Source organism: Telmatherina bonti, assembly GCF_933228915.1.
Source record: "Telmatherina bonti genome assembly, chromosome: 14".
Lineage (NCBI taxonomy): Eukaryota > Metazoa > Chordata > Actinopteri > Atheriniformes > Telmatherinidae > Telmatherina > Telmatherina bonti.
The window spans coordinates 20,308,765-20,334,548 of NC_136612.1; the positions used below are offsets into that span (position 1 = coordinate 20,308,765).

The 25,784-nt window shown below is 39.5% G+C and overlaps 2 protein-coding genes across 2 annotated transcripts; one reads left to right on the forward strand and one right to left on the reverse strand.

Annotated features, from left to right (window-relative positions):
* Positions 1-1,985: 1,985 nt before the first annotated feature.
* Positions 1,986-13,700, forward strand: rfx1a (regulatory factor X, 1a (influences HLA class II expression); the record flags this gene model as incomplete). Its single annotated transcript, XM_079253294.1, has 18 exons — positions 1,986-2,112; positions 3,783-4,164; positions 5,351-5,460; positions 5,559-5,654; positions 6,205-6,302; positions 6,398-6,824; positions 7,538-7,719; positions 8,287-8,406; positions 8,697-8,830; positions 9,170-9,288; positions 10,527-10,633; positions 10,764-10,915; positions 11,314-11,411; positions 11,746-11,895; positions 12,180-12,388; positions 13,172-13,325; positions 13,411-13,456; positions 13,540-13,700. Exons 2-18 carry the CDS (start codon positions 3,804-3,806, stop codon positions 13,698-13,700), a joined length of 2,724 nt encoding a protein of 907 aa, XP_079109420.1. The 5' UTR covers positions 1,986-2,112; positions 3,783-3,803.
* Positions 13,701-18,094: 4,394 nt separating this feature from the next.
* On the reverse strand, positions 18,095-25,333 carry LOC306765565 (far upstream element-binding protein 2-like; the record flags this gene model as incomplete). Its single annotated transcript, XM_079253044.1, is given in 19 exon segments — positions 18,095-18,103; positions 18,247-18,428; positions 18,615-18,821; positions 19,090-19,180; positions 19,182-19,197; positions 19,284-19,390; positions 19,536-19,829; positions 20,035-20,156; positions 20,316-20,418; positions 20,504-20,602; positions 20,692-20,790; positions 23,236-23,407; positions 23,593-23,650; positions 23,751-23,822; positions 23,924-23,976; positions 24,096-24,132; positions 24,293-24,352; positions 24,458-24,560; positions 25,205-25,333. Coding segments are annotated over 19 exon segments (2,013 nt in total).
* Positions 25,334-25,784: the final 451 nt, after the last annotated feature.

A 25,784-nucleotide genomic window follows, 5' to 3' on the forward strand; every position in this document is an offset into this window, starting at 1 on the left:
GGTAACCTTAATAAACTAAGCAAGAAAGAAATGCTTAAAATTGGAAAAAAAAAATTGCTTTCTTTGTTTTGGCCACCTCTGTCCTTTCAGTCTCTTGTTTGCATGAGCCATGGGTTTGCGGGTGACCCAGGCGTGGTTTATAAAGGAGTTTAGCGACATGCAAGGGAGACACACACACTCACCCACATACAGACACCAACCCATACACACACACTGTGCCAACAGGCCTTTTCCTACAGAACAACAGATTTGAAAGAGAGATAAAGTGAAAGACCTTTATGGTAACAAAAGAAGGACAAAAGGTGACATAATCAACAAATGTGTTTGAGGCCGCTGTGATTTAATTGCATTTTAGTTGCTGACGTACGTTTGTCACCTTTAGTGTCCCTGAGTGTAATAATTTCATCACATTCCTCTTGGGTGCATTAAATACTCCATTATAACGATGCATGAAATTATTGTACACATGGGAAAGAAGAAGAAATTGATTTAAACTATGCTATAGTATATTATCAATTTATTTGAAAGCATTACATTAATAATTCTATATTTCTTTGCTGTATTTTACATATAATTTTATATCACTATATAGCATAGAGTCTGCTACGTTGGTTTGATATGTATCAATTTTCATCAAGCTTGATAAAGTAGAAAATAGACTAGCCATGCAAACGTATAACTTGTATTACGTGTACTTTATGTGAAATTAGTAATACACACATATTAACTAATTCTCATTCCCCCAGCAATGTCGATTTAACATCTTATTACACATGGTGAAATGACTAACCCTGATCATATTAAGCTTTACATTAACTTTCATATCTTTAGTCCACACATGACCCTATATAACTTCACTATTTATAATTTTAATTTATCTTTACATTTTCTTTTTGCTTGAAAAAAGTTACCAATTCTGCCAGCTCTCCACCAAAAGGTGACCAGGAAGGACTGAGACAAGACCAGTGACATTTTCAAAGACAGATAACATGGAAGTCTTATTATGAGTCAGACAAATATGAAACACCTTTTTATCAGGGTATCCACATTGTCAAAGGTCACTCATTTAGCAATTTACAATGGCGTTTATGAATCTATAATTAATGTGATGATAAAAAAAAAAAAAAAAAGCACACAAAATGACATTTTGGGAAGGTGTCCACCTTGACACTCATTAACATGACATGTGGAGGTCATTGGAAGAATATAAAATGCTATAAACTGTACTTAAATGACTAAACCTGTGGTGTTTTGAAACAGTATGTGAAATTTTCTTTTGAAGTTTTAGTGCACTATAGATGTTGTCTGTCATATGCTCTCCTGTATTATGATTATATGAATTTTACTGAGATAGGGATGTTGGATTCCCAGAGCCTGGCTGCTTAAATTGTTATTTCAGTTGCCCAGCTAGTTGCAATCAGTGTTTGTATTATAATGTTATGACTGTCAAGAGATGATAATAACATTGGTAACAATCAAGGGGGGTCTGTCTTTGACCTTAGCAGTAGGTGATTTATGAGTTCATAAGACAAAGTAAAATACATCCATGATATTTTCATAGTATAAGCGAGAAGTTGAATAGACTACCTTTACTTGCAGTTCACTACAATTTAAAATGATACCACCTAAATCGATATAAGATAACACTTGCGTGAATGTTTTTTTTTGTTGTTGTTGTTTTGTTTTTTTTTGGCAACTATCTAAAATTTTAGACAATTACTGAAATATCACCAAGTGACTACCAGAAGAATATCGACAGACACCGATATAACCTGTTATTTTTTGTGGCATAGCATCTGCCTTTAGTGTAATAATGTGGTATCTATGATAGACGGGGATTTTCCACAAATGGGCGTGGAAGGCTTTGTAGTAAAATATAACTGTTGCTGCGACTTTAAGACAATTTGGCAGTCTTCAGCCAATCAGAGTAAAGAAGGGGGAGGGAAGGGAGCGGGTGGGTAGCAACAGTTGCCCTGGTGAGGACGAAGCGCCATAGCCACGGTAGCCCTGGCGACAAGAACCCAGCAACGAGAATCAACAACAACAACTGAATCCGCCATAAAAATTAACGAAGATATTTTACAACTGGGAAATACAAACGTGGAATCAAAGGTGAAGCTGTTGATTAAAAGATGCATTTTTTGTTCTCTAATGCCTCCACTGAATTGTGCTATTGCTTTTTCCCTTGTTGTTTCAGTAGCCATAACAGGGAACTACCTCCCAGCAAGGTTAGCCTGCAAGCTAACTGTCCCTCAGATAATGGGTTGACTTCGTTTCTTTAATGCGGTAGTGCTTGCTGCTCATTCGGCTAGCACTGACTCTTGTCTGCCATGACGACGCAGCCACAGATGCATGGTCAGGCAGGCCGTTGTTATGGCGATGTCAAATGCAAAAGGTACAAAATGGCGGTTGTTGTAGAGACCAGCTAGCCTGCTGCTCAAGTTACATCGCTAAATAGCTAGCATCACTTCTGTCACGACAAGCTTGCGTTCGTTAGTGCTTGCAACTTACGTGTCGATTTCCTACAATTACACATTTATACGTTTTTTTGCTACATCACGCGCTGTTGATGTTGTTTTTAACACACTGTGTTTTCGCTTTTAGACGTCTTAACACAGACAGCACACAACCATAACTACCTATTTCAGAGACCAAGTATAAACAGTCAAGTATACTGTAATAACTAGCACATTATGGTGTATTGTTGCGGTAGGGAAAGGGCTTGAATAATCACTTAAAGTTGAGCCAGCTGTGGCAGGTGGCAGACATTTAACGTGAAAGGGGCGTGGTGGTGAAGGAGGGCGTCTGCAGGTGCTTTGCAGTTCTGAATTCACTTTAGCCTCTTTGTTCATTGTTTTGCTAAATTAATAACTTATCGGATGTATATCAAGGTTTCCTCTCATTGATTGATTGATTAACATGAAAATGATTACATTAATTTGAGTAGAATAACCTCCATACCCTCAATAACAACAGTAACGACAGTTAATTCACTGTAGAGAATGGATAAAATGACATGGTCACTGATATCAATCAAATGTAATCGTACCTGGATAATTTTGAATTACTAGATTAAACACAGCATACGCAAAATGAAATAATTCATACAAATATTTTCCTTTTCGATCTTTTTCATATTGACAAGCACACGAAATGTCATGAATTGTTTGCATATTACAGTATGCATAGGATTTTAGTTAGTTGTTGCTGCTGCTCTTTTTAATTCCAGATGTAGGGTTTGAAGATATAATCAGTGTTTTGGTTGTTTTCTTGTTTTTATTTATTTATTTATTGTCTTTGCTGGTGCAGTTTCTTATTGTCGCAGTCTTGTTAGATGTTTTTAATTACATGTAGTTGTTGCAACCCTCGGCAAAAAATTATACAAACTTCTTTTCTCTTTCACTGCACCATTTCCATTCATTTACCAATCAGTTCCTAACTTGTGCTGCAGGCAGAACTGTGTACATAAAAGACAATGAGCAGTGTGATCACATTACAGGTAATGGGACACCATAATACTCATTTTCTGTCAGCGTCCCACCACCCACCCCCACATTTCCGCAATATCACCGACAGGTCAACCACAGCAGTACTTTCAGACAGTGCTTTTACTCATTAATAAGCCATTTTGCACAAATGACCATGATGAACTATTTGTTATGTCCCCGATCTGAAGATGTTGTCTGAAATGAGGATTACTATTACGTTGTTATAGATTAGTTCACAAATCCATCATGCTGTGGTCAATTAAAGACATAGCTTCCCTCCTTTTTTTTCTCTAGGGTGATTTCCCAGTTCTTGTAATGGCCACCTCAGGCTATGTAGGTGAGATCCAACCAGCAGCTCAAACTCAGGGGGCTGCTGTTACAGTCACGCCAGGTCAACCTGATGCTGCATCCACCCCTGCACCAGCAACTCAGTTTTTGGCAGAGATTCAGACTCCTGTGGCTACTCCCACCGTTGTCACTCCAACAGGCCAAACTAGCCCCACTGAACAAACTCCCTCCATCATTACTCAGAAGCCTGCAACTGGGAGTCAGTCACAGTCCACAGCACCGGCCCAGCCAACTCAGACTCAGTATGTTACTGCAGAGATCCAGGGCTCCCCCACACAACCTGGAAATGCTCAAAGCACTCCTCAGTACATTGTTGTTACAGTCACAGGTAAAGGCTGACCTTCACATTATATACTAATCTTTTTTGTATACTGATTGCATGTAATTGTAAATTGCTAAACAGGTTTACTTTTTACTGACTATTTTCTGCCTAAAAGCAGTTCTTCACAAAATAAATTAATAGTTTAATGGGTAGATTTTATGAAACTGTAGATGTGTGACTTGTATTGTAGACTTCTAGCTAATAAAAGTGAATTCTGCTGTAATGCTACATGATATAAGTTGTGTAAATGTAATTATGTTTTGTTACTTTACACTAGTATAAGCCTAGTAACTGGAGCAATTAAAAATGTTTCATATGTGTAACTTCAAGGTAAAAAACTTGCCTTTATCTTAGACATATGTAACAAATTTAACAATTAGAAAATGAGTAAAAGTATTGAAACTGTGCAGAACTAAGTCACTTTAACGTGTTTAGTCTAATCCAATTTAAACTAAATTTCATTACCCAAATTTTGGAAAAGGTTGAAAAGATATCAAAATGGGTACACCTAAACAGAGTAATACAAGTAAAGTAATGTCCATGAAGCTTTGGTCACACTTGTTTATTTAAAAAAAACAACAAAAAAAAAACTCTTAAAAGTGATGGGAAAATCTTTTATCAACATCAAGTTTCGAGTCAGATGACACTGCAGTAGTCGCAGGGTTTTTATCAGTTTCAGCTCCTGTTTGCATTAATGGAAGCAAGTTTTAAGTCCAGGACAGCAAGAGTTGACACAGATCATTCGTTTACCCACTATTACATCTGGAATTAACTCTGACTCTGATGTAACTTGCTGATGAAGATAGATGGAATTGGTTTGTTTTTTTCCCCCTATTTTTTAACCTGACAGTTTACTCTTAGTATCCCTGTATAGAAGTGATATCCATCGCCCGGTTAAATAATAAATTACAGTGGTAATATCAATCAAAGACATAATTATCAGAGAACCTTGCATCACCGTATGCCATAGAATAAATTAATAACATTTCTTTAGTTTGTTATAGGCGTGTCCCCAAAATTAAAATTTCTGTTGCAGTCGTGAAGATACTGTAGTCCACTGAGGATCATGGACAGTATTCCTGACTGTGGAAAATTATTTAATTGATTTGTTTTTGATGCAGCTGCATTTGAAAAACCTGTATAAACGTGCTGCCTCCTGTGTAAAGCAAACTGATTCCCCTCTATCTTTTAGAGGGTTCTCTTCACTCAAGTGACAGTGTGTCAGACTCCAGTCCCCCTCCAGCTGTAGTGCAGACAGGAGTCCCCACACAAGTTGTTCAGCAGGTACAGACAGCCCAGCAGGTAAAGTATGCACGCAAGCATATTAATGTAAAAGTGATATATTTTCTACTTTTAAGTTTTAAACCTTCTATGTATTGAGAGCATCTTTATTTTAACAGAGGTCTGTGGTGCAGGCCACCTCCCAGATAGCCAAAACTGAGCCAGGCACGCAGCTGAGTGTTACCAGTCTACAGCCTGTTCATATCACCCAGGAGGTAAGTCAAACACACACATAGCACCACAGCTGTCACAAATGTATACAATATAAACAAAGTATGCATCAGAAAGGTGTAACTCTTTGAAAACTTTACAGCTTCTTCGCTTTTTGACTGACTGCCACTCGTCACATTTACGGTCCAAATTTGCCACTTTTCAGCTTCCCCTTTGCAACGAGTTCACCATGTTAGTCAGGGATAAGAATTTAGAAGAACTGCAGCTTCATCATGATCATCATGAGACAGAACAGCCTGATTATCTGGTGTGGACTTCAGAAGACAGAATTGATTCCAAATTGTTCAGGCTCCAGCCATCTGCCATTTACCAAGTAGGTTAGGGACACAAGGGAGAGCTGAGGGTTCATCAAATCTGTCAGTGGCTAAAAATTTTATCTCGTTTTTATTGCTCAAGAAAATCTTACAAGAACAATTAGACTTACTTTGGATGGAACATTTATTGGATATGTGTGTGTGTGTGTGTGTGTGTGTGTGTGTGTGTGTGTGTGTGTGTGTGTGTGTGTGTGTGTGTGTGTGCATGCTCTCTCCTTAGGTCCAGCAGCAACTCACACCAGTGCCAGTGCAACATGTGTATGCCAATCAAGTGCAGTATGTGGAAGGAGGAGAAAATAACTACACCACCAGCACCATGTTAGAATATTGCTGAGTTCAATATTTTCCACAAAAATATTCAGTTTGCCTGTTTTTCTGTGCCGGCTAATGGCTGTTTATTGTCTTTCCTCCAGTCGCTCCAGCACCTTCCCTTACACTGAAACCACTCTGTACACCCAGACTACTGCTGCTCAATATTATGAAAGTCAGCCAACTTCAGCCACCCAGGCCTCCACTCCTGGCACATCTTTGACCGTTTCTGTGACTGCAGGCACCACAGGGGGTGTGTCCATGTTTGTGGCCCAGCCCACTAGTGCAGCAGGGGGAGGGGCCACTGTAGTGACCGCAGGGGGTACCACCAACGGGGCAGAAGATGGGGCGGGCACCAACGGTAGCGCAGCAGGCAGCTATGTGATCCAGGGGGGTTACATGCTGGGCAGCACCAGCAGTGGAGGGACCGCTGGCAACAGCCAGAACTACTCACATACCGCCCGCGCCTCCCCAGCCACTGTGAGTATTACAGAGGGCGAGGAGAGTAGCGTGCCGTCGGCAGACAAGAAGGTATGCAGAGGCGCCAAGCGCAGGAATTTCTTCTCATTCTGTTCTCATTCACCCAACCCTTTGGATGGCGCGCACTGATGATGTCATAGTGGAGTTTTTAAAAGTGGAAAGCACAATTAAAAATGGGGACCAAAAAATGTTCATTACGAACGCTTACGCCTGTAGTCCTGATCACAATAAGGCTAAAAGGATGCAGCTTTTTTCTTTTCTTTAACTGTGATTTCCTCTTCAAAGAAAACAAAACCATGACCTCATCATCTCCATATCATTGCAGTGCATGTGATGGAGGGGCATTTATAATCTGCTTGAATGCTCCAGTACTATACTGCTCATCCTAAATTCATCATATTTAATCTCATATGATAATGATAACCAAAATGTTTGGCAGACATTTCATCAGTACTCCAGGTCATTGATCCATTGCATACCAAAGTTGTTTGCCACGGCACGCAAACAGATGTCTGTATGTATCCATTCCTGAATGGTTGGCCAAACTGTAAATGTCAATGGTTTTATCTCTGTATGGCCTAATTATATTTAAAAAATGCCTGTGCATGCGGTATATATTCATGTTGATAACACATGTGATATGTTTGTTGATGAGTAGATGAATATTTGCTTTGCGCATATGTTCAGGCATGTTTACTTGCTTGCATCTACAGACTTTTACTAATTGCACCAGCTATTTTCTTTCTTCATTGCCTGTGTGTCAGGTACAGTGGTTGCTGGACAACTATGAGACTGCTGAAGGAGTAAGTCTGCCACGTTCCACCCTTTACTGCCACTACCTGCTGCACTGCCAGGAGCAGAAACTGGAGCCTGTTAATGCTGCTTCTTTTGGAAAACTTATAAGATCCGTGTTTATGGGGCTACGTACTCGACGACTAGGCACTCGGTAAGCTCACTAGTCACCCATACCCAGGTACGGAGGTTCTTGTAGACCTTACATACATGTAAAAGGGTGCTTATATTACACCAATTCCAGTGTTGATTTTTAAACGAAATTTTCTGTCCTGTTTTTTTTTTCCTGATCTTTTTTATATTTAAATATTAAGTTATATAACAGACACCCTTTTTATGTAATGTAATCCATATGCATGTAGATACATAACCAGTTGAAACAGCTGATGAAAAGAATGAAGGATATTTTCCCAAAACCTCTATAAAGCTCACTGGGGTATTGCAAAACATGTGCCTAGGGTGGGAAGAAATGTGGGTAGAGATGGAGACAGACAGCTTGTGTGTGGGTGAGTAAGTTTGACACAAGAGAGGCAATATGAGCAGATGAAAATGACTTTTGAAAGTATGCTTTTATTTAACCGCCTCTGCAGAAAATCTGGGGGATATATATATTATATATCAACACATATTAAGGCTGTGCATGTAGTTTGAGTGGAGTTAGCATAAAACCTCTCTACTTCTCCAGTTTTATGTTAAAACGCATTTCACCTAATTCTGCTAGGGGAAATTCTAAATACCACTATTATGGGCTGAGGATCAAGGCAGGCTCTTCTCTTCTTCGTCTTATGGAAGACCAACAGCATCTGGCCATGAGGCAGCAGCCATTCTCACAAAAACAGAGGTATACACATAAACATGTCACAACACACACTAAAGCCCATCTTGTCAATCATTAAACCGCTGCAGCTTACTGTTTTCCATGCCCCCACCAGAACCTATGACCTTTTGTAGTTATGTCACTGACTCTTGTTTTCTGCCCTGCCTTTACACTACATTTTTAATTTTAAACCTCCTATGGCTTTGAGCATATGCTAGTCTTATGATCAGACTGAATTGCCCTTTTTCTTACTTGATTGGTTATGTTTTTCTGGCCCTGAATGTTTAATACCCTTTTTTCCTTAATGCTTTTAGGCTGAAGCCTGTTCATAAAGTTGAAGGAATGACCAATGGCACAGCAGCGGGAGCAGGCCAGCAGCAGCAACAGCAGCAGGGTTCAGGGCATGTGGACATCAGCACCCAGGTTCAACAGTACCAACAGTTCCTAGGTGAGTTTGGTCATTAGTTAAACACAGTTCGTATGGAATTTTATTCATTTCATTAAATGAAATTAAAGCACAATAATTTTATTGAATGAAAGAATATTGAAGTTGTGCATCTCATAGTGTGGTAGCCTTAAGGAAAACATACGCTCACCAGTCAAGTTTTTACACCTCACACCCACTCCGTCAGTCAGTATCTTTGACTAGCGCTGTCTAGTCAACAGTTAATTTAAACATTTCCTATCTGTGTTTGTAAACATCACATGTACCAGTGAAGATGCATGCAAAACACACACGCATAACCAAATACTTCTGAGTATCTGATGTTTTGTGGCCTGTGTCCAGATGCATCCAGAGTGCTCCCAGAGTTCCCTGACATCGACCTCCAAGGGAAGTCCCTGCCAGAGGGCATTGAACTTGAACATATAAAGAACTTTCAGCTGCTGTACAGAGAACACTGTGAGGTAACCTGTCCACCATGGGATGAGGATTTATAATGACATGTCAATGTAGTTTCAGTTTTAGTACCCATTTGCAGCCAGTTAAAAGGATGCAGTGCATTAAAACATTTTATGCAGTCAGCTACTGTCAGATAGAAGACTGTTGTAGTAATGCCTTAAATGGCAATATCACAAGCAAACCTCGATTCCAACATGTCTTTGAGTCCCAGTTTAAAGAAAAATCTTGTAATAAATTAACCAAAATAGTTAATACTTTGAACAGAATCCAAACCTCTTTAACTAATTGGTGGCACGAGGGAGAATGTGTAAGCGACGTCGCCACAGCTTTCTCTGCCATTCTGGGGGCATCCTGCTACTGTTAAACTCACAAGTAAACCTGGTATAAAACAGATCTAAAAAACTGAAAATAAAAATTCTTACTATGATAAGCCCATAAGAGAGGTAAAGAGTTGTTACGATGCAGAAATGCAAATTATTAAAAAGTTAGATTGTTACAATCTTCTGAACAATGAATGGAGTTTATGATAAAACTAGAAAATATTGACGGAAATTTCAACATATAAGGCTTGGCTTAGGCATGGCAGACTAAAATTACATCATGTAAAAAGATATATTGAAAACATATTAAGGCCAGATTAGTTTTAGACGCTTTGACACTGGTTTTCGTCTCTAATGTCAGTGTTTACCTGGTGTTTTGAGAAAGTTCTTACAGCCGTCAGGACTCTAAAAACTACAGATCATTAAATGTTCATGCAGCCATTTTACAAAGGCATGGATTAAAACCTGCAGTCGACAAGCTGTTGGCTGTAACTACACCATCATAATGAAAATCTAGATGTTGATTACACATTTATTGTTTAATTAACATATAAATGTTTTATTAGCCCTGCGATGGACTGGTGAGCTGTCCAGGGTGTACCCTGCCTGTCGCCCTAAGCCAGCTGGGATAGGCTCCAGCTTCCCCGCGACCCTGAATTGGAATAAGCAGTTCGGAAAATGAATGAATGAATGAATGTTTTATTAACAATTTTATTCACTGCTAATCCAGGTCATCAAGATGACACTTTGTAAATGCAGCCATCTTTACTGTGTGCACATAAAGCTTAAAATCATCTTATCCAAACCAAATATCTTTGATTCCATCATTTTCCTCTGTTCAGTTGGTCCACTGTTAATATGTATATCCTGCATCATTCATCATCAGCAACTGCTGGAGAGGTGTTTACTCTGTGTTTTCTCAGGCCATACTGGATGTCATGGTCAACCTGCAGTTTACACTGGTGGAGACTCTGTGGAAAACCTTCTGGAGGTTCAGCCAGAGTCAGGCCGGAGACCCCGCATTGGCTGTGTAAGGATTTAATTCCTGTTGGCAAACATTTATTTGGGAATCTGATTTTTTTTTTTTTTTTTTTTAAACTGGAATTGTTAGCTAGCAGAAGAAGTGCTATTAACTAGTCAAACTATGTGTGTCTTGGCAGTCATGATGAGTCAGAAAAGCGTCTCCCAAAGTCTTGTCTGGTGCTGCTGTGCAAGTATGAGCCAGTGTTACGATGGAGCCGCGACTGTGACAACAGTTTGTACCAGAGCCTGGTGGAGATCCTCATCCCTGATGTCCTACGACCCATCCCCAGTAAGAAGTGTCATCATATAATAAAGCACCATCATGTCCTGACAAAAGTTATTACATCTGCCTTTCAGGCAGTTTAGTTAAGTCATCTCCTACTATATGTTTAATTTATTTCAGTACCAACAGTAACAAGTTAGAATGATACAAATTAAAACTATTAAGAGTGAAATTCACCCTGGCATTTTAGATGAACGGCTTTCTGTGGTGGGCACACTCTGCTGTTGAATAGTCCATCTATTATTTTTTCCATCCACATAATTGAAGCATGCTTCTGGTTTCATTATTCATTTATACTCTCACAAAAAAGCAGAAACTTAGCTGTACTAACAGCCATCTGCATGAAAGCAACATTTTAAATGATAACCTTAATTGAATTCTTTTAACCCCTTTACTGCCCACAGGTGCCTTAACTCAAGCCATCCGTAACTTTGCCAAGAGCCTGGAAAGCTGGCTGACTAATGCCATGATGAACATCCCTGAGGAAATGGTCCGCATCAAGGTATAGCCTTCTTAGACGAGCTCACAGCTGATGGAAAAGCACATTTTTTTAATACAAAAAGCAAGATATTATTAGGCCTGGAGGAACAGACTTAATAAAATCATACTATTACCAGTATGAGTGAAAGCCCAGAAGTTACTAAATAAATAAAAATGAACACATCAATGAAAGAAGTCTTGCAGCTGTCTTTTCTTTGGGGAAAATGTATTAACATACAGCTTTGTCCTTTTTCCAAATACTAAAAAGAGCTACGTTTAACAGGGCTTATAACTCCAACCATCTCATTAATAGTTTTTATGCAAGGCCTATAATTCTCTTCTTTGTCCTTTTTCAGGTAACCTCAGCGAATGCATTTGCCCAGACACTGCGTCGTTACACTAGTCTGAACCACCTCGCCCAGGCAGCCCGCGCTGTCCTCCAGAACACAGCTCAGATCAACCAGATGCTGTCTGACCTTAATCGTGTAGACTTTGCTAATGTTCAGGTAGGTTAGATCTGGAAATGTTGGGATTTGACACCGCCCATGTGATCTCAGATGAACTGTGCATAAGTTCTGCTGCATCTTGTGGTTTTTCTGTAATTTTTCTGTAATTTCAAATGTTACTTCTTCAGTCAGTTTCTATCATTCTGTTGTGCTTGTTGGAAGCCTGTTCTTTTTTCTAAGAAACTTTTTATGCTTCCTTCAGTCTGCTCTACACTGTTACAACTAATGGTAGTTGTAACTGCATGATACTGACACCTTTGTCTCATCTTGCCCCCCCTTTGCAGGAGCAGGCTTCATGGGTGTGCCGTTGTGAAGACCGCGTTGTCCAGCGGCTGGAGCAGGACTTCAAACTGACCCTGCAGCAGCAGAACTCTTTGGAACAGTGGGCCGTGTGGCTTGATGGTGTGGTCTCCCAGGTTCTAAAGCCCTACCAGCACAGCCCCGCCTTTCCAAAGGCTGCCAAGCTCTTCTTGCTCAAGTGGTCCTTTTACAGGTATGCTTGGATATCAGTCACAAGATGAGAAAAAATGAGAACAATGTGGGTTTCTAGGTTTAAGCTATAAGCTTTAAAGACGCTCTAGAGAACTTTTGCTGTTTTTTCAGTGATGCAGACCCTAATTCACACCCATCATGCATCCTACCTGTACTATGAGTTCTCTTCAACCAGGAAAAAACAGTCTCTTCTTGACTTGTGTCTTATCTCTTGTTTTTTCCCCTCCCTCTTTCTTTGTTTCTCTTCCCTTCGATTAACTCTTCTTTCATATTAGCCATGGTGCATGTTCACATACATATATTCATTTGCTAGTTAAGTACTGTGGTGTGTAAAGCAAAACTCAGCTACAGCCTCCTCGATGAAAAGGTTGTATAGTGCGGTTTTTCTCACTTGAGACACTGTTGGGCAGCGACTGCTCCAGAAATGCACATTATAGTTGCCACTGTGCCGTCAACTGACTCCAGCACGTGAAATTTTCAGGTCGGAAAGTTACGTAATGCGTCTTTAAAACCCAATGAGACAAAATAATTCCTTTCCTCAACTGTCAGTAATGCTGAGGTGTTCGATTGGAAAGATATCTCATTTTGGTTAAATTTCTGTCACCTTTGCTTTGCATCTGTGGTAGGAGGGAGTGAGAGGAGAGGAGGGAGGACAGGAATCAAGGATGTAAAAATTGGGAAACGGCGTCACAGTAAAGAACCAAGACATAGTACTTCCTGTTTGTTAGAGAAGTGAGAATGTGTGTAACAGTGACTCATCTCACTCTCCATTTTTGCTCTCCAGTTCCATGGTAATCAGAGACCTGACCCTGAGGAGTGCAGCCAGTTTTGGGTCCTTTCACTTGATCCGCCTGCTGTACGATGAGTACATGTACTACCTTATAGAGCATAGAGTGGCCCAGGCAAAAGGAGAGACCCCCATTGCGGTTATGGGAGAGGTATCATACAAATGCAATTTAAAATGAATAAATAAACACTGTAATAATAGGCATATTTACTCACTCATTTCCCTCTTGCCTGTAGTTTGCCAGTTTAGGCCGGGGGCTGAGCCAGCTGGACCCTGATAAAGGTTAGAACAGCTTCTGCTTTATCAAAAACGATCATGTTCCACACAAAGTTTCTAACCATCTTTAATACACATGTCAACCGCAGAAGAGGAAGAGGAAGAAGAGGATGAAAGCGATGAAGAAAGCCAGGAGCTGTCTCTTCCTCCAGATGGAGCCGTGATAGGAGAGGAGTCTCTGGAGCCACCCGCCAAGCTAGCCAGAACTGATCAGCGAGTTCTCTTCACCAGTGGGTCAGCTGACAACTAACCACGGGCAAGATGTGGGCTGGTCACATTAATTATACGCACACACACACAGAGCTGTACATAGAACACTAATTTATACATTTGATATATGTATATAGATCTTGTTGTGCGTAAACACTCGCTGCATTCAGTTTTGATTGTGTATGTTGTTGAAGCATACAGAATTGAAACGGCACTCGGTCAGAAAATGCTGCTGCCTGGATGGCACACCCACCTGTTGACACCACTGATTCTTTTCAGTCACTGGCATTTCAATAGAACGTGGCTTCAAATACCAGTCACTCAATGCAAAGAAAAACAGAATTTTAATCCTCAGTTGTTTGAATCTGTAAAAATGAACTAAAGAAAGGCATGTTTTCTTTTTTGTCATTGCGTCACAACCTATAGCCTCTCTGAGAAAACCCTCCTGAAGTCGTCACTGCCGTATCAAAGTGGTCTTTAAAATACTGTGATGTACGTGTTTAAAGGTAACTTGTGTAAGAGGAGGATGAAAAAGTGGACCTTAAACGGTGGCTTATCAGTGTAGTTGTTACTATTTTGTCAAGCGCTACATGATACTGTCATCCAGGAGGGGTGATAGGTTTGTAAGACAGCAACTGGTGGGGGATTTTTTGGGGGGTGGGTTTGTCTACTGTATGAGTGTTTGTGTTTTTTCTGTCTGCTTGTATGAGCACTGTGGTCACACCGCTATGCTGTTATTTCTGGAAGGTGGTTGAACATGCTTTTACCATGGTTGTGAGCATTTGTTAGTGGGATTGTAATTCGTGCAAAGTGTTTCTGTAGATATTTTCTTACGCATTCAAATTTTGGGAATTGGGAGTTGAGCATAGATTCCCGCTTTAATTTTTATTTGCCTGTAAAGGAAACCTTCTTCTTGTGTTCTTGGAGTGCCTGTCGCAGCTGCTACACACACTTGTAAAGATAACGCTACAGCTTTGAAATAGGGACTCCCATTAGTGGCTGCAAAAACATCCTCACTTTTATTGAACATGTGGTTTTTCAAGAGAGGTACCTTATCTGGCATATTTGTGTTCAAAGTGCTTCAGTCCTGTCCTAATAAGTTCCTCTGTGGCCTCATATTCCTTTGAGACATTATTTTCTTGCCTTATTTCAATGTATTTTTCCATGTGTGTGCCAAACCGGTTTTCATTGATCCTAAAGCCCATGTTTTTTCTTTAGAAATTATCTTTCTCGGTTTTAAGGAGGAACGTGCCTCAGCAAGAACGATGATATATTCTACTGTATATTTATCCACTGTTTTGAATTCTGTTGTCACTAAGTGAACCTCTTGTGCAGTGTATGGTGCTGTGTTGTCACACATTGTAAGCAACCTTTGTGTGCATTATTGATTTATAATTGTAGGTTCAGTTATCAATCCTAAATCATATCGGATGACTTTACTACAAACAGGCTTAGGCCCTGCCTCTTTGCACATGTTGACTACTGTCTCTAAACTCACAGAGTTACCTGAAATGTCTCATCATTTTCTTTGAAGTCTAAGGCTTCTTTTCAGTGGTGAGATGGAGGTTTCAGATTGCATGCAAATATTTCATACCACTCAGCGTCATGCAGAGAATTCTGTGAGAGGTGAGAAATGTTCATGCCTTTTCTCTGAACAATCCTCCACCACCACTCATCTCACTGCGTTTCCGCCTTCCTGCCAATGGCTTTGTTTTGCTTTAAACATCCATTTTCTTAAACACTGTTTGTCAAGATCAGCAGATGTAATGTTTTAATTTTTCCTTTTTTTCCATCATTCAGTGGCTGCAGTGCTCATGTTTTCAACAAGCACTGCTAGCTTCAAACCAGCACATTATCCTTAATATGGAGTTTAATGCTACCATGGCTGAGTACATATCACTCCAGTCTTTAATTGATTTACAGCATACAGAATGGTTTGACCAGTTAAAATTGTTCAGTCATTTTTATAGTGCATTGGTTCTTATGTAAAAAGCTAATTGAGAACAAAAAAAAAAGATGTTCAGTGGCAGTGTTTTATGAATTTGGTCTGCTATAAGTATGACTGTGCCTTTGGAGGTGGTAGAATGCAATTCAGATGTTTTTAATTTTAAAGATATAAATTAAAGAAATTTTTAAAATTGCTTCATAGTGTCTGTTTATTTTCCTAAAAGCTCAGCGAAGTATATTTCTTTAGTACACATTTATGTTCATCATATTTGTGGCAATTGCCTAAAACTGGATGGGGTGCAGTGTTAACTACAAACACACTGGTAAACAGTATGATGAAATTATTTAAATTAAATTCCTGAATCTTTATCTGAGCATCCCTAAGGATTTTGGCACGGTCATCTGGATCATATTTACACTCAGCTATGATGTGGGTTTAAGACTATAACTGTGTGTCACTGTGAACTGTGAAATGGCCTTTACTCATGGTGATTCATGAAGGGTAATTTAGTGTATACTAAGGTTAGAAAGTAAGAAAAAAAGGATGTACTAAAGTCCAGCTCTTTCAGTTACTACCACTGAAACATTAGGTGGTTATTTTATTAATTTAGAAAGCTTTCAAATAAAAAAGACTGTTCAACCAAGCCATGTGACCTCCTGAGTCATGCATGCCCGCTGTTACTGCTTCTGCTGCAGAGAAGCACAGAAAGCACTGCAACAGGAACTAAAACCACTCATCTCATCTTATGAAACTTTTAGTCAGCTTGCCTGTTCACCAAATAGTAGCATGGAACTTGTCTTGGGTTTTTTTTAAGATATAAAGGATGGAAGTTTATGGCCAAAATGGGTTTCAGTATGAGAGTTTATTTCAACTGACACAAACCTTTTTGATGTTTTTGCACATCACAACTCTTGTAATTTTGTTTGTCTAAATAATCTGACAAACAGTGACATCTAGTGGTGTGTTGCATCAGCTTGGTTTAGGAGGAAAAAAATAATGAACAATTCAGAGTTGTAGCCTTTTTTTATTATTCCGGGTATTGCCATGGCGATCATCAACTAACAATATCAACAGTGCAAACAAAGGCAAGACTCGCAACTGGCATTCAGAATACAGACCTAAACCATCCTGTAAATGAAAACCCAACAGCCTCATGATACTAACTTCATTTATTTTCATATATATATATATATATATATATATATATATATATATATATATATATATATATATATATATATATATATATATATGTATATATATATATTTATATGTATATGTATATATATATATATATATATACGTAGGACATATTGGAAGACTAAGTTTTATTATGTTGCAAATTAAAAGACTGCAAAATGCAAAAGGGTGTTTAAAAGGGTAATGTAAAATAACATAGCTCTTCAAAATAAAACAAAACCACATCTTGGCTTTAACTATGTTACCATTGCAGAGGCTGACAAAATCTTTACTTGAAAAAGACTACAAAAATATGTTACTGTCTTATTGAGGTGACATTAGAAAGCACTGTGCCCACACAATTGCTTCTCTAAACTGTAAAACAACTGTTATTCACTCTAAACTGGACAAAAGTTTATCTTTCCAGGTTTCACCTTTCAAGATACCGAAGAGGTGTAACAGCAAATAGATAAAACAATCATATAAAATAAACTTGCTGCAAGCCTTGCACTTATATTCTGTTTTCCTTTGTTATGCAAAGACACCTTCATTCCACAGTAATGCTTCTGCATTTAGAGATTTCTTCTCCACACAGCTTATATGACTAAAGTGATACTGCAATGTTCTGCACTTCATTAATATTTCCTGTTCACTTCTTGCAGCTTTTATCTTGTTATACCACATGCAGAAATCAGACCTGCAGAATCCAGCTGATACACTATAGACTGGTATATTATAGAAGTACAAGTCCATTTATTCATAGATAAAAGAAAAGAAAGAAAAAAAAAAAAAAAACAAGACTTCATGCAAGCCTTTGAAGAGGGGAATATGACAATTTGATATAAAAAATGTATACTTCATGAATTATGTGCATTTTTTCAAAGCATATTCTGTGTCAGATACACAATAAGGTTTACAGGTCTAAAAGCTCTGTGTAATGTATAATATTAGGTTATGAAAGAGTACCATAAAATGAGACTTGCAAAATTAACAGAAATAGCAGATTAAGGTGTTATGTTTCACGCCTTTAGTGTATATTAAAATGTCAGCTGAAGCCTTGACAAGCTTTGCAAAGGGTTTATATCCAATATGACAGAGTCAGCAGCAAAGCCCCTGCAGGTTTGTTCAGCTCACATTTCTATTGAAAAATATTCCATTGATAGTCAGTGGTGGGAGAGGTTCACGTCACTATAAATTAAAATCATATTTAACTTAAATGGCTAGATCCTGGCCTTAAGTTCAGGGTCTTCTTCTTAATCTTTTCTTCTTGATACTCTCCAGCACAAGAGACCACCTTCCATGACCTCTCACTGTGTCTACAAAATGATCAATAGGAAGCACAGTTATCTTGAGATAGTTAAAAAATAATAAAAAAAAGAACAAATAGAAAGTTTTTACTTCCAAAAAGCAAAATACCATGCACACATAATAAAAAGTTAAGCAGAGTCTCTGTACCAACCTGTCCTGGTTGAGGAGGGACTGACTGGCCGGGGGCCTGTCCTGTCTGGCCATAGTATGCAGCCTGCTGCCTGTAGTACTCTGCCCAGGCTGCGCTGTAGTCCGGCTGACCGCCAGCTGTAGGTGCCGCACCCCCTGTTGCAGCTGGAGCTGCAGTTCCAGGCGCCGAGCTACCTGCTTGGGCTAAAGAAAATGTGTTGTAAAGTCCATGTTTACTGTGAAACTGGTGGGTCTTAAATCCATTCTACATCCATGTTTATTAGCAGGGTTGAATAAATATTACAATTAATAACTAAAATTAGGCAGAATTTATGTTAGTATGAAACACAGCTGCTACAATACTGCAGTTAGCATGAACAGTGCAGTCACCCATCTTCTTGTAGTACTCCTCCCAGGCCTTTGTGTAGTCTGGTTGGCCTCCTGGTGTCTGAGCAGGCTGGGTCTGATCGCTTAAAGTCTGGGCACCTCCAGCTGGGTTTGCAGGGTATTGTGCTGGCACAGCGCTCGATGGTTGTTGGTAGTACTGAGCGTAGTAGGCCGCCCAGGCCGCGTTGGGGTCATTGGCTGCTGCCTTGCCTAGAAAAGATGCAGGGTGGAGGGGGTGAGGTCCTCATAGGGTGAGGGTGAGCTCCTGCTACTGGCCTGGAGACCGAGCTTGGAGACCAGGGGGGAAACAGAGACAGGGTTAGCCAGATCTGATGACGATAAATATGCTGCATCTCATCACAACTTTTCCATCAGTTCTCCTGATCACCTTTCCAGGTTAAAAAACAAAGAAATAAATAACTGCATTCATGATAATAAAGGGTGGACGATGAGGGTACGACAGTGTAGTGTGACTCACTGGGGTCTTGGGGTTGCTGTGGCTGCCACTGCTGGTAGGTGTTGCTCCAGCTTGGAGGGGCGTACTGATGTGGGCCTGGAGGAGCTCCACTTGCAAGAAAAGAAGTAGCTGATTATTAAAAGGGAAAACTTAAAAATCACCTGGCAGTTTTTGTCTTATAGCTAAAACTTCCAAGATGGCTGAGCATTACTCACTGAGGGGGTCCAGGAGGACCTGGGTTGTATGGGCTGGGATTGTAGGGACCCATTGGACCAGCAGGACCTGGTCCACCTGGTCCTGGACCCACAGGACATAGAGGACCCTGTAGGACATTATAAGATATCACATCACATAAACACACTGGACAAAGAACAAAACATCAAATGAAATGTTTTGTTCAGGTGAACGATCAAGCTGCTTAAATTTGTTTCTCACTTCTTCAGCTAAAAAAAAATAGAACTAAGTACCTCGATCTTCTCTTCAATGAGCTGTCTGGCGTGGTCGATCTGCTGCGGTGACCCCCTAATAATGAAAAGCTTGAAGTTGGGGTCTCCATCAGGTGGGAGCTGTCGAGAGATTTCCACAAAAGCCCCCGTCTCCTGGTTGATAGCCTTGACGTTCTCTCCTCCCCGGCCAATCACAAGCCCACATTTGTGGGCAGGAATGGAGAAGGTCATTTCACCTCCAGGAGGTCCCCAACTGTCCTGGCCTCCTCCTCGGCCCCTGTTCCCAGGAGGCATGCCTGGGGGACCTGGAAGACCCTTTGGATGGAGAAGAGAATTTTTTTGATCATGGTTATATTTTGGATTTTTTTGGAAAATTTGAAATACTTATGGAAACATTAAACTGTAAGGTTACAGAGGATTCCATACCACATTGTCTATATCGGTCTATATCTACAGTTTACCAGGTAATCACACACACATTTTAGAGTGATGTAGCAGTGTGTAAGAAAAGAATCAGTACCCCTTGTCCCTCCTCCCTGACCCTGATGCTCTGTAGCAGGTCATTGATGATCTGGGCAGCGTGTTCGCAGCGGTCCGGTGGACCACTGATGTGGGCAATCTTATCTGGACCAGTCCCATCATCTGCAAGATTTTAGGAACTTCATTTTTAATGTAGAATCAGATTTTATCATATGAAAAGGTTGCTTGGGTATTATATATGATGACTTTTGTTACACGAGAGGCATAAAACAGCCTCTCATGTTGCATCATCACTGATAAGTCATATCAAATGAAACCTGCCTTGTTTGAACTGTATCCTGACTCCAGCATCATTCTGAATTTTCTTGATCATCTCTCCATTGCGCCCAATGACTACTCCAACTGAGGGTCGTGGAACTGGGATCTGAGTGGGAAAACACATCAGTTTATCATTTTGTTTACCTGCCAATCTGTCTGAAAGACCCTGATCCCCCTTTACAGAAACTTACATCCATGCCTCCTCCCATTCGGGAGCTGAATTCAGGTCTTTCACTGAAGCCACCCTGATCTCTGTCCCGCAGAATTTCCTCCACCATTTCCTGAGCTTGCTGAAAAGAAGGAGTACATTGTGATGACAACATTTTGAAAAGTTTAGCACATTTCTTTTTCCCTCAGTGTGGTGATTTTAGAATGCTACCTGAACTTTGTATGGATCTCCGATAATGCGGAGAGGCTTGTCGACGTTAGGTCCCTGAGAGGCATCCTGGATCAGGATCATCTTCACTCCAGCGCGCTCCTGGTCACAGTTAGTCATCAGAAAGACAAATCAGGTCACCTTTCATTTCTATTCAAGTCTATGCTTTTAAATAGCAAATACACACATAAAAATCAGGTTCTCACCCAGGGCTTTAAGTTATGGAAATACAGTCTTTGATAAACAAGAACACACATAAAAAATGCATTTAAGTTATTAAACAAAAACTAAACCACAAACTAAGTCATGACTTACTCATACTTGCATGCTTTTAGATTCATTTTGAAACTTTATTAACTTTGGTGTATAATTTTCTGTACAATGTTGTCAGTTTTTTACATAGTTGTGGGTGAACTTTAGCTCAGTCTTCTTAACCACATTCACAGCTTCATTTTGGGTTTTCAGGAATTCATTCAAAACACATCGCTCTTTATGATTTGCCACAACATGATTCTGATTGAGGTCAGGTTGACATCTTAACTTCAACAGTTTTTGCAACAACTCGATTCTTTTCATTTTCAGCAATTCAGCTCCAGGTTTGCTGTTGTAAAATTGGGCGAAGTAACATGACCGTCCTGCTACTTTGCTCCAGTCCATCATAGGAACTCCAACATTTTGTTATAAAATGTATTGAATACTTCTGATTAGCATGCTTAAGGCTAAGGTTGCTGCGACTATTGATCCTCTTCAATCAGTTTATAAGTGAGGGAAGAGTACAGCAGATGCTGTCATTAGTCTATCTCACTTAATAAGAAAGCATCTGGATGACACCAAGGCCTAAGCTCGTATTTTATCTATCCAGCTGGATTACTTGTCCCGAAATTACCAGATAAATTCATGAGAATGAATTTCCAGACAATTAAATGGTTTTATACCTTTGAACACAACAAGGTAAAGTGAACAGCTGCTTGTCAGAAACAAGTGCTGTAACTCAGGTGTAGCCCGGGATTGTGTGGGCTAACCTCTACTGTTTACACTCACCTATAACTGCAGAAGAAAGAGTCAAAACAATTATAGCTAAAACTTTGTGATGATATAGTTCATCTAAATTTGCTGCACAGTGATGATGATCCTTCATAGTGCTACAAGTCTGAGACTTTAAATCCTGGTGTGACAGTAATCATCTCATCCTAACTGCCAATAAAACTCAAGGAATTATATTAGATCAAGGAAGGCTGAGAAACCATGATATCATTTGATTAACCACACAATCGACCAGACACACTCCTACAAATACTTTGGAATAATCAGTGATAACAACTGAAAATGGTGCAAACATATTGAGTATCTCTGTAGTAAGTTAGATAAATCACTTACATAGTGTACCTTATCTTTCGCATTTCCACTTCATTAGACTTCAACACTTCATTTGTTTTTAGTGTTTTAAAGGGTTTTAATTATTTGAATTGCTTAATTTATCAACTGATCACAATGTTATGTGTCAAATAAAGTTGGGTAATTCGCTGCACTGTAGCTTTGTTGCTGTCCTGTACTCCAGTGAACCTTGCAACGGCGTTGGCCATAATCGTAACTCAATGACTGCAAAGAAAGCCCAAATCATCAGTCGCTACGAAGTGTTTTTGAAGATATTCTATGTTTGTTTTCCATCCAGTGTGGAGCTGTGCATTATAGCCAAACACTCAGATCTTTTTGTCCAAAAGGACATTGGGTCTAATTCACAACATCTTCTGATGAATCTTCTTAATTTTGTTCTTAAGTTGGATGAATGGAGTCCTGTACAAAAACCCTCTGTCAGATTCATGACGTTTTTCTAGATCTTTGTTAAGTTTAATACAGGACAACCAGCTCTACTTTGCAGAAGTATATGCCCAAAAAGTGCCCATAAAAGGTAATGAGACTTGCGGCTGTGTGCAAACAGACACAGCCATCTGTGACACTAATGAGAAATAAGAAGCATACTGACAAAAAGATAACATTAAGATTTGCATTGAAACCTTATTTTCCTCTTATTTAAGTGTTAAATTAGCTATAAATAACTGTATGATGAGCTTCAAATAACATAAAAACAGCTCTATGTTAAAGTTTTAAGTCCTAAATTCCTCCTGAACTTGGACAGTAGTCTGGTCCCATAAGCACGCATTTTGGTGAATGTCACAATTTTTGTAAAAAGTTTGTAAGTAGGATTTTAGAACAAATTTGTTCTTAAGAACCGCTGGTGAATGAGGCTCATTAATCCTTTGTAACGTCAACTTAGGTATTTACATACCACTTCTGCATTTTTCCTTTGGTTTTTGTTGAATAAATGACACCGGGAAAATGTCATATGTTGTCCATCTGAGGTTATGTTTAACAAAGTAAAGACCCTGGTACGGACCAGATGATTTTATATTAAGTCGTAATATGTAAACCTAGGAACTGATTGTGTGTCATATGACTGTATATACCTCCACTAGGAGACACATAGAAACACCAGGTGGAAATAAGGTTAAAAAAAAAAAGAAAACAAAAAAAAGCTATGCAGTATACCTGGAGCTGCTTGATAGTTTCCCCTCCTTTGCCAATGACAAGGCCAGCTTTGCCTGCTGGGATCATCATCTCATGAACTGTACCATTTTGCCCGTTGGTGGACTCGTGATAAGAAGAAGGTGGTGTACCCCTTCCTCGTGACACGATATCATCTAGCAGCGCCTTGGCTTTCCTGATTGAGGAACAACAGACTCATGTAGTAGGTTATAAGTAAAATAGGTGTAATAGGCAACAAATATGGGACCTTCAACTTTAAACATCAAGAGGAAAAAGCGCAATTAGCAGAATAACTATCTTTTATTTTAGATGCTTTCCCATGACACACAAAGCTTTTTTTATACAACATGTAAAACTTACTGTATGGATTCGGGGGAACCAGTGAGTGAGACGCTCCTTTCTGGAAGGCCTCCGCTGTCTGGACACACAGCAGTGAAACAGTTTAAATAAAATGAACTTTCAGCTCATTGAAATATTTTTAGCTTTTTTGGCTAACTTGACCAAAGTGCAGGCAGTACCCGGAGCTATCTGAACCTTGCAACCTGACTCCTGCTGAATCTTATTGATCTGTTCACCTCCGCGGCCAATAACTGTTGATGAAAAGAAATGATGGGGATCACATTGTCAATAAGTGTGTGGGAAGGAAGGAGTAATGTCATATTTGCTTCAAACAAAGTCAAGCTGCACTCACTGAGTCCCACCATACTGTCTGGAACACTGTAGTCCTCTGACATGGAGGTGGGTCTGACACCATCAAGCAAAGATACAAAAATAAGCAATAATAATCATAATTTGTGACATTACCATAACACAACCCCAACATCTACTTAATACACATTAAAATGAATGTTTTAAGGTCTCACCTCTGCTGTGTGAGAGCAGCTAACTGTGCACTGATAGCTGAGATGATGGGACAGACAGAAAAAAACAGAACAAAGAAGCGTTTTGGATTACTAACGGACTGTGTGATGAAAATGTGACAAAGAAGATGAACTGTGTATAGACATAAACACCACAAAGCAACCTATCAACAAAATATATAAAGGGTAAATTAACTCACACAGAGCTTTGGCTGATTCCAGGTCACTCTGTGCTGCCAGCTTCTTGCTCTCTGGTTCATCTGTCAGGCGGAAAAAAAGAGATTTGTCTACTGTGACCACCTTATGTGAGGACGGAGAATACCACTTGCATCATAGGGATGGATGCAACATGGAGGTGTAGTTACCTGCATCTTCCAGCTGTCGTTTCTGTCCAGTGAAGGGAAAGCCATCTGATGCAGTGTTTTTGGTAATGGGAGGACCAGCATCACCCCCAATCTTAGCTGCAATCTGGTGTAAAAGTACCCATTAATACAGAAAATGTACACGGTGGACTCTGATCCACACCTGACTGCACAATGTTTATCCATATCTGCTTGACTACCAACCTGATATGGCATTACAGTGTATTACTATGACTGTGCAGAACATTTTTATATATTTCTCCCTACAATAATATTATTTTATTTAAAATCTGTTTTGATTCAGCTTTTATTTATTGAGTGATTATAATTCAGATATAGTGTTTTTGTAATATGGTCGTGTTTAGGTCCAATAATTAAAAAAGGCTGAATGCAGTTCGGATTTTTGTTGTGATATAATGTAAAACATTAAGATGTTTGTTCATTCTATTAAAAAAAAAACTAAAAAAAAAAACAAAAAAACAATGCAGGTGTAACGATGTACTTCTCCTGCTGTCAAACACATTGTTAACGATTCAGTAAATGGAAGAAAAGGTAAGAGATTACACGAAAGAAAATATGCGTGCCTACAATGATGAATTACAGTTAACACAGATTAATATATCCCAACCAAACTCTCATTCTTGTGATACACTCAGTATATATATGTACATTCCGTTAGCCACCATGCTAACTACTTAGCTGGCCATCGAAACAGGCTCCACCTGCTGGTCACATCTCCTCGGCTCTCACCTGCCGGGCCCGCTGCACCGCGTCTGCAAACGCATCCTTCTTGATACCGCCTGTCCCGTTGCCAAGAGCTGCCTGAACCCCAGGAGGTGCAGTCGAGCCGGGCGGCGGTGCAGCATCGTATTCCGACATGTCAACCAGGACACCGGCCGGGAAAAGAAGCAGAAAATAATGGCTGTAGAGGTGCGCAGGTCTCCGTAAAGAAAATACTGAAATGATGCGGCCAGAGTTATGACGGCAGCCGAGAAGGGTCATTCGGTTTTTTCAGCTTGTGTTTTCCACCCTAACAATAATAATAATAATAATAATAATAATATAAATAATAATAATGCACGTAAGAAAAGCAAATTTATTACTATTACTAACATTGATATTATCATTATTCTCCACATACTATTGGTAATAAGATTAACATAATCAAAAACATATTTGGATTGTTACATATCAAGGACAGAATATTTCCACATAACTTATCAAGCATCTACATAATACATTTCAATTAATAAATGTTTGCTTACTTGATTGTGAACAATGAACATTTAAGAATATAATCTGTACACCATATAATTCATGTTTAAAAAAG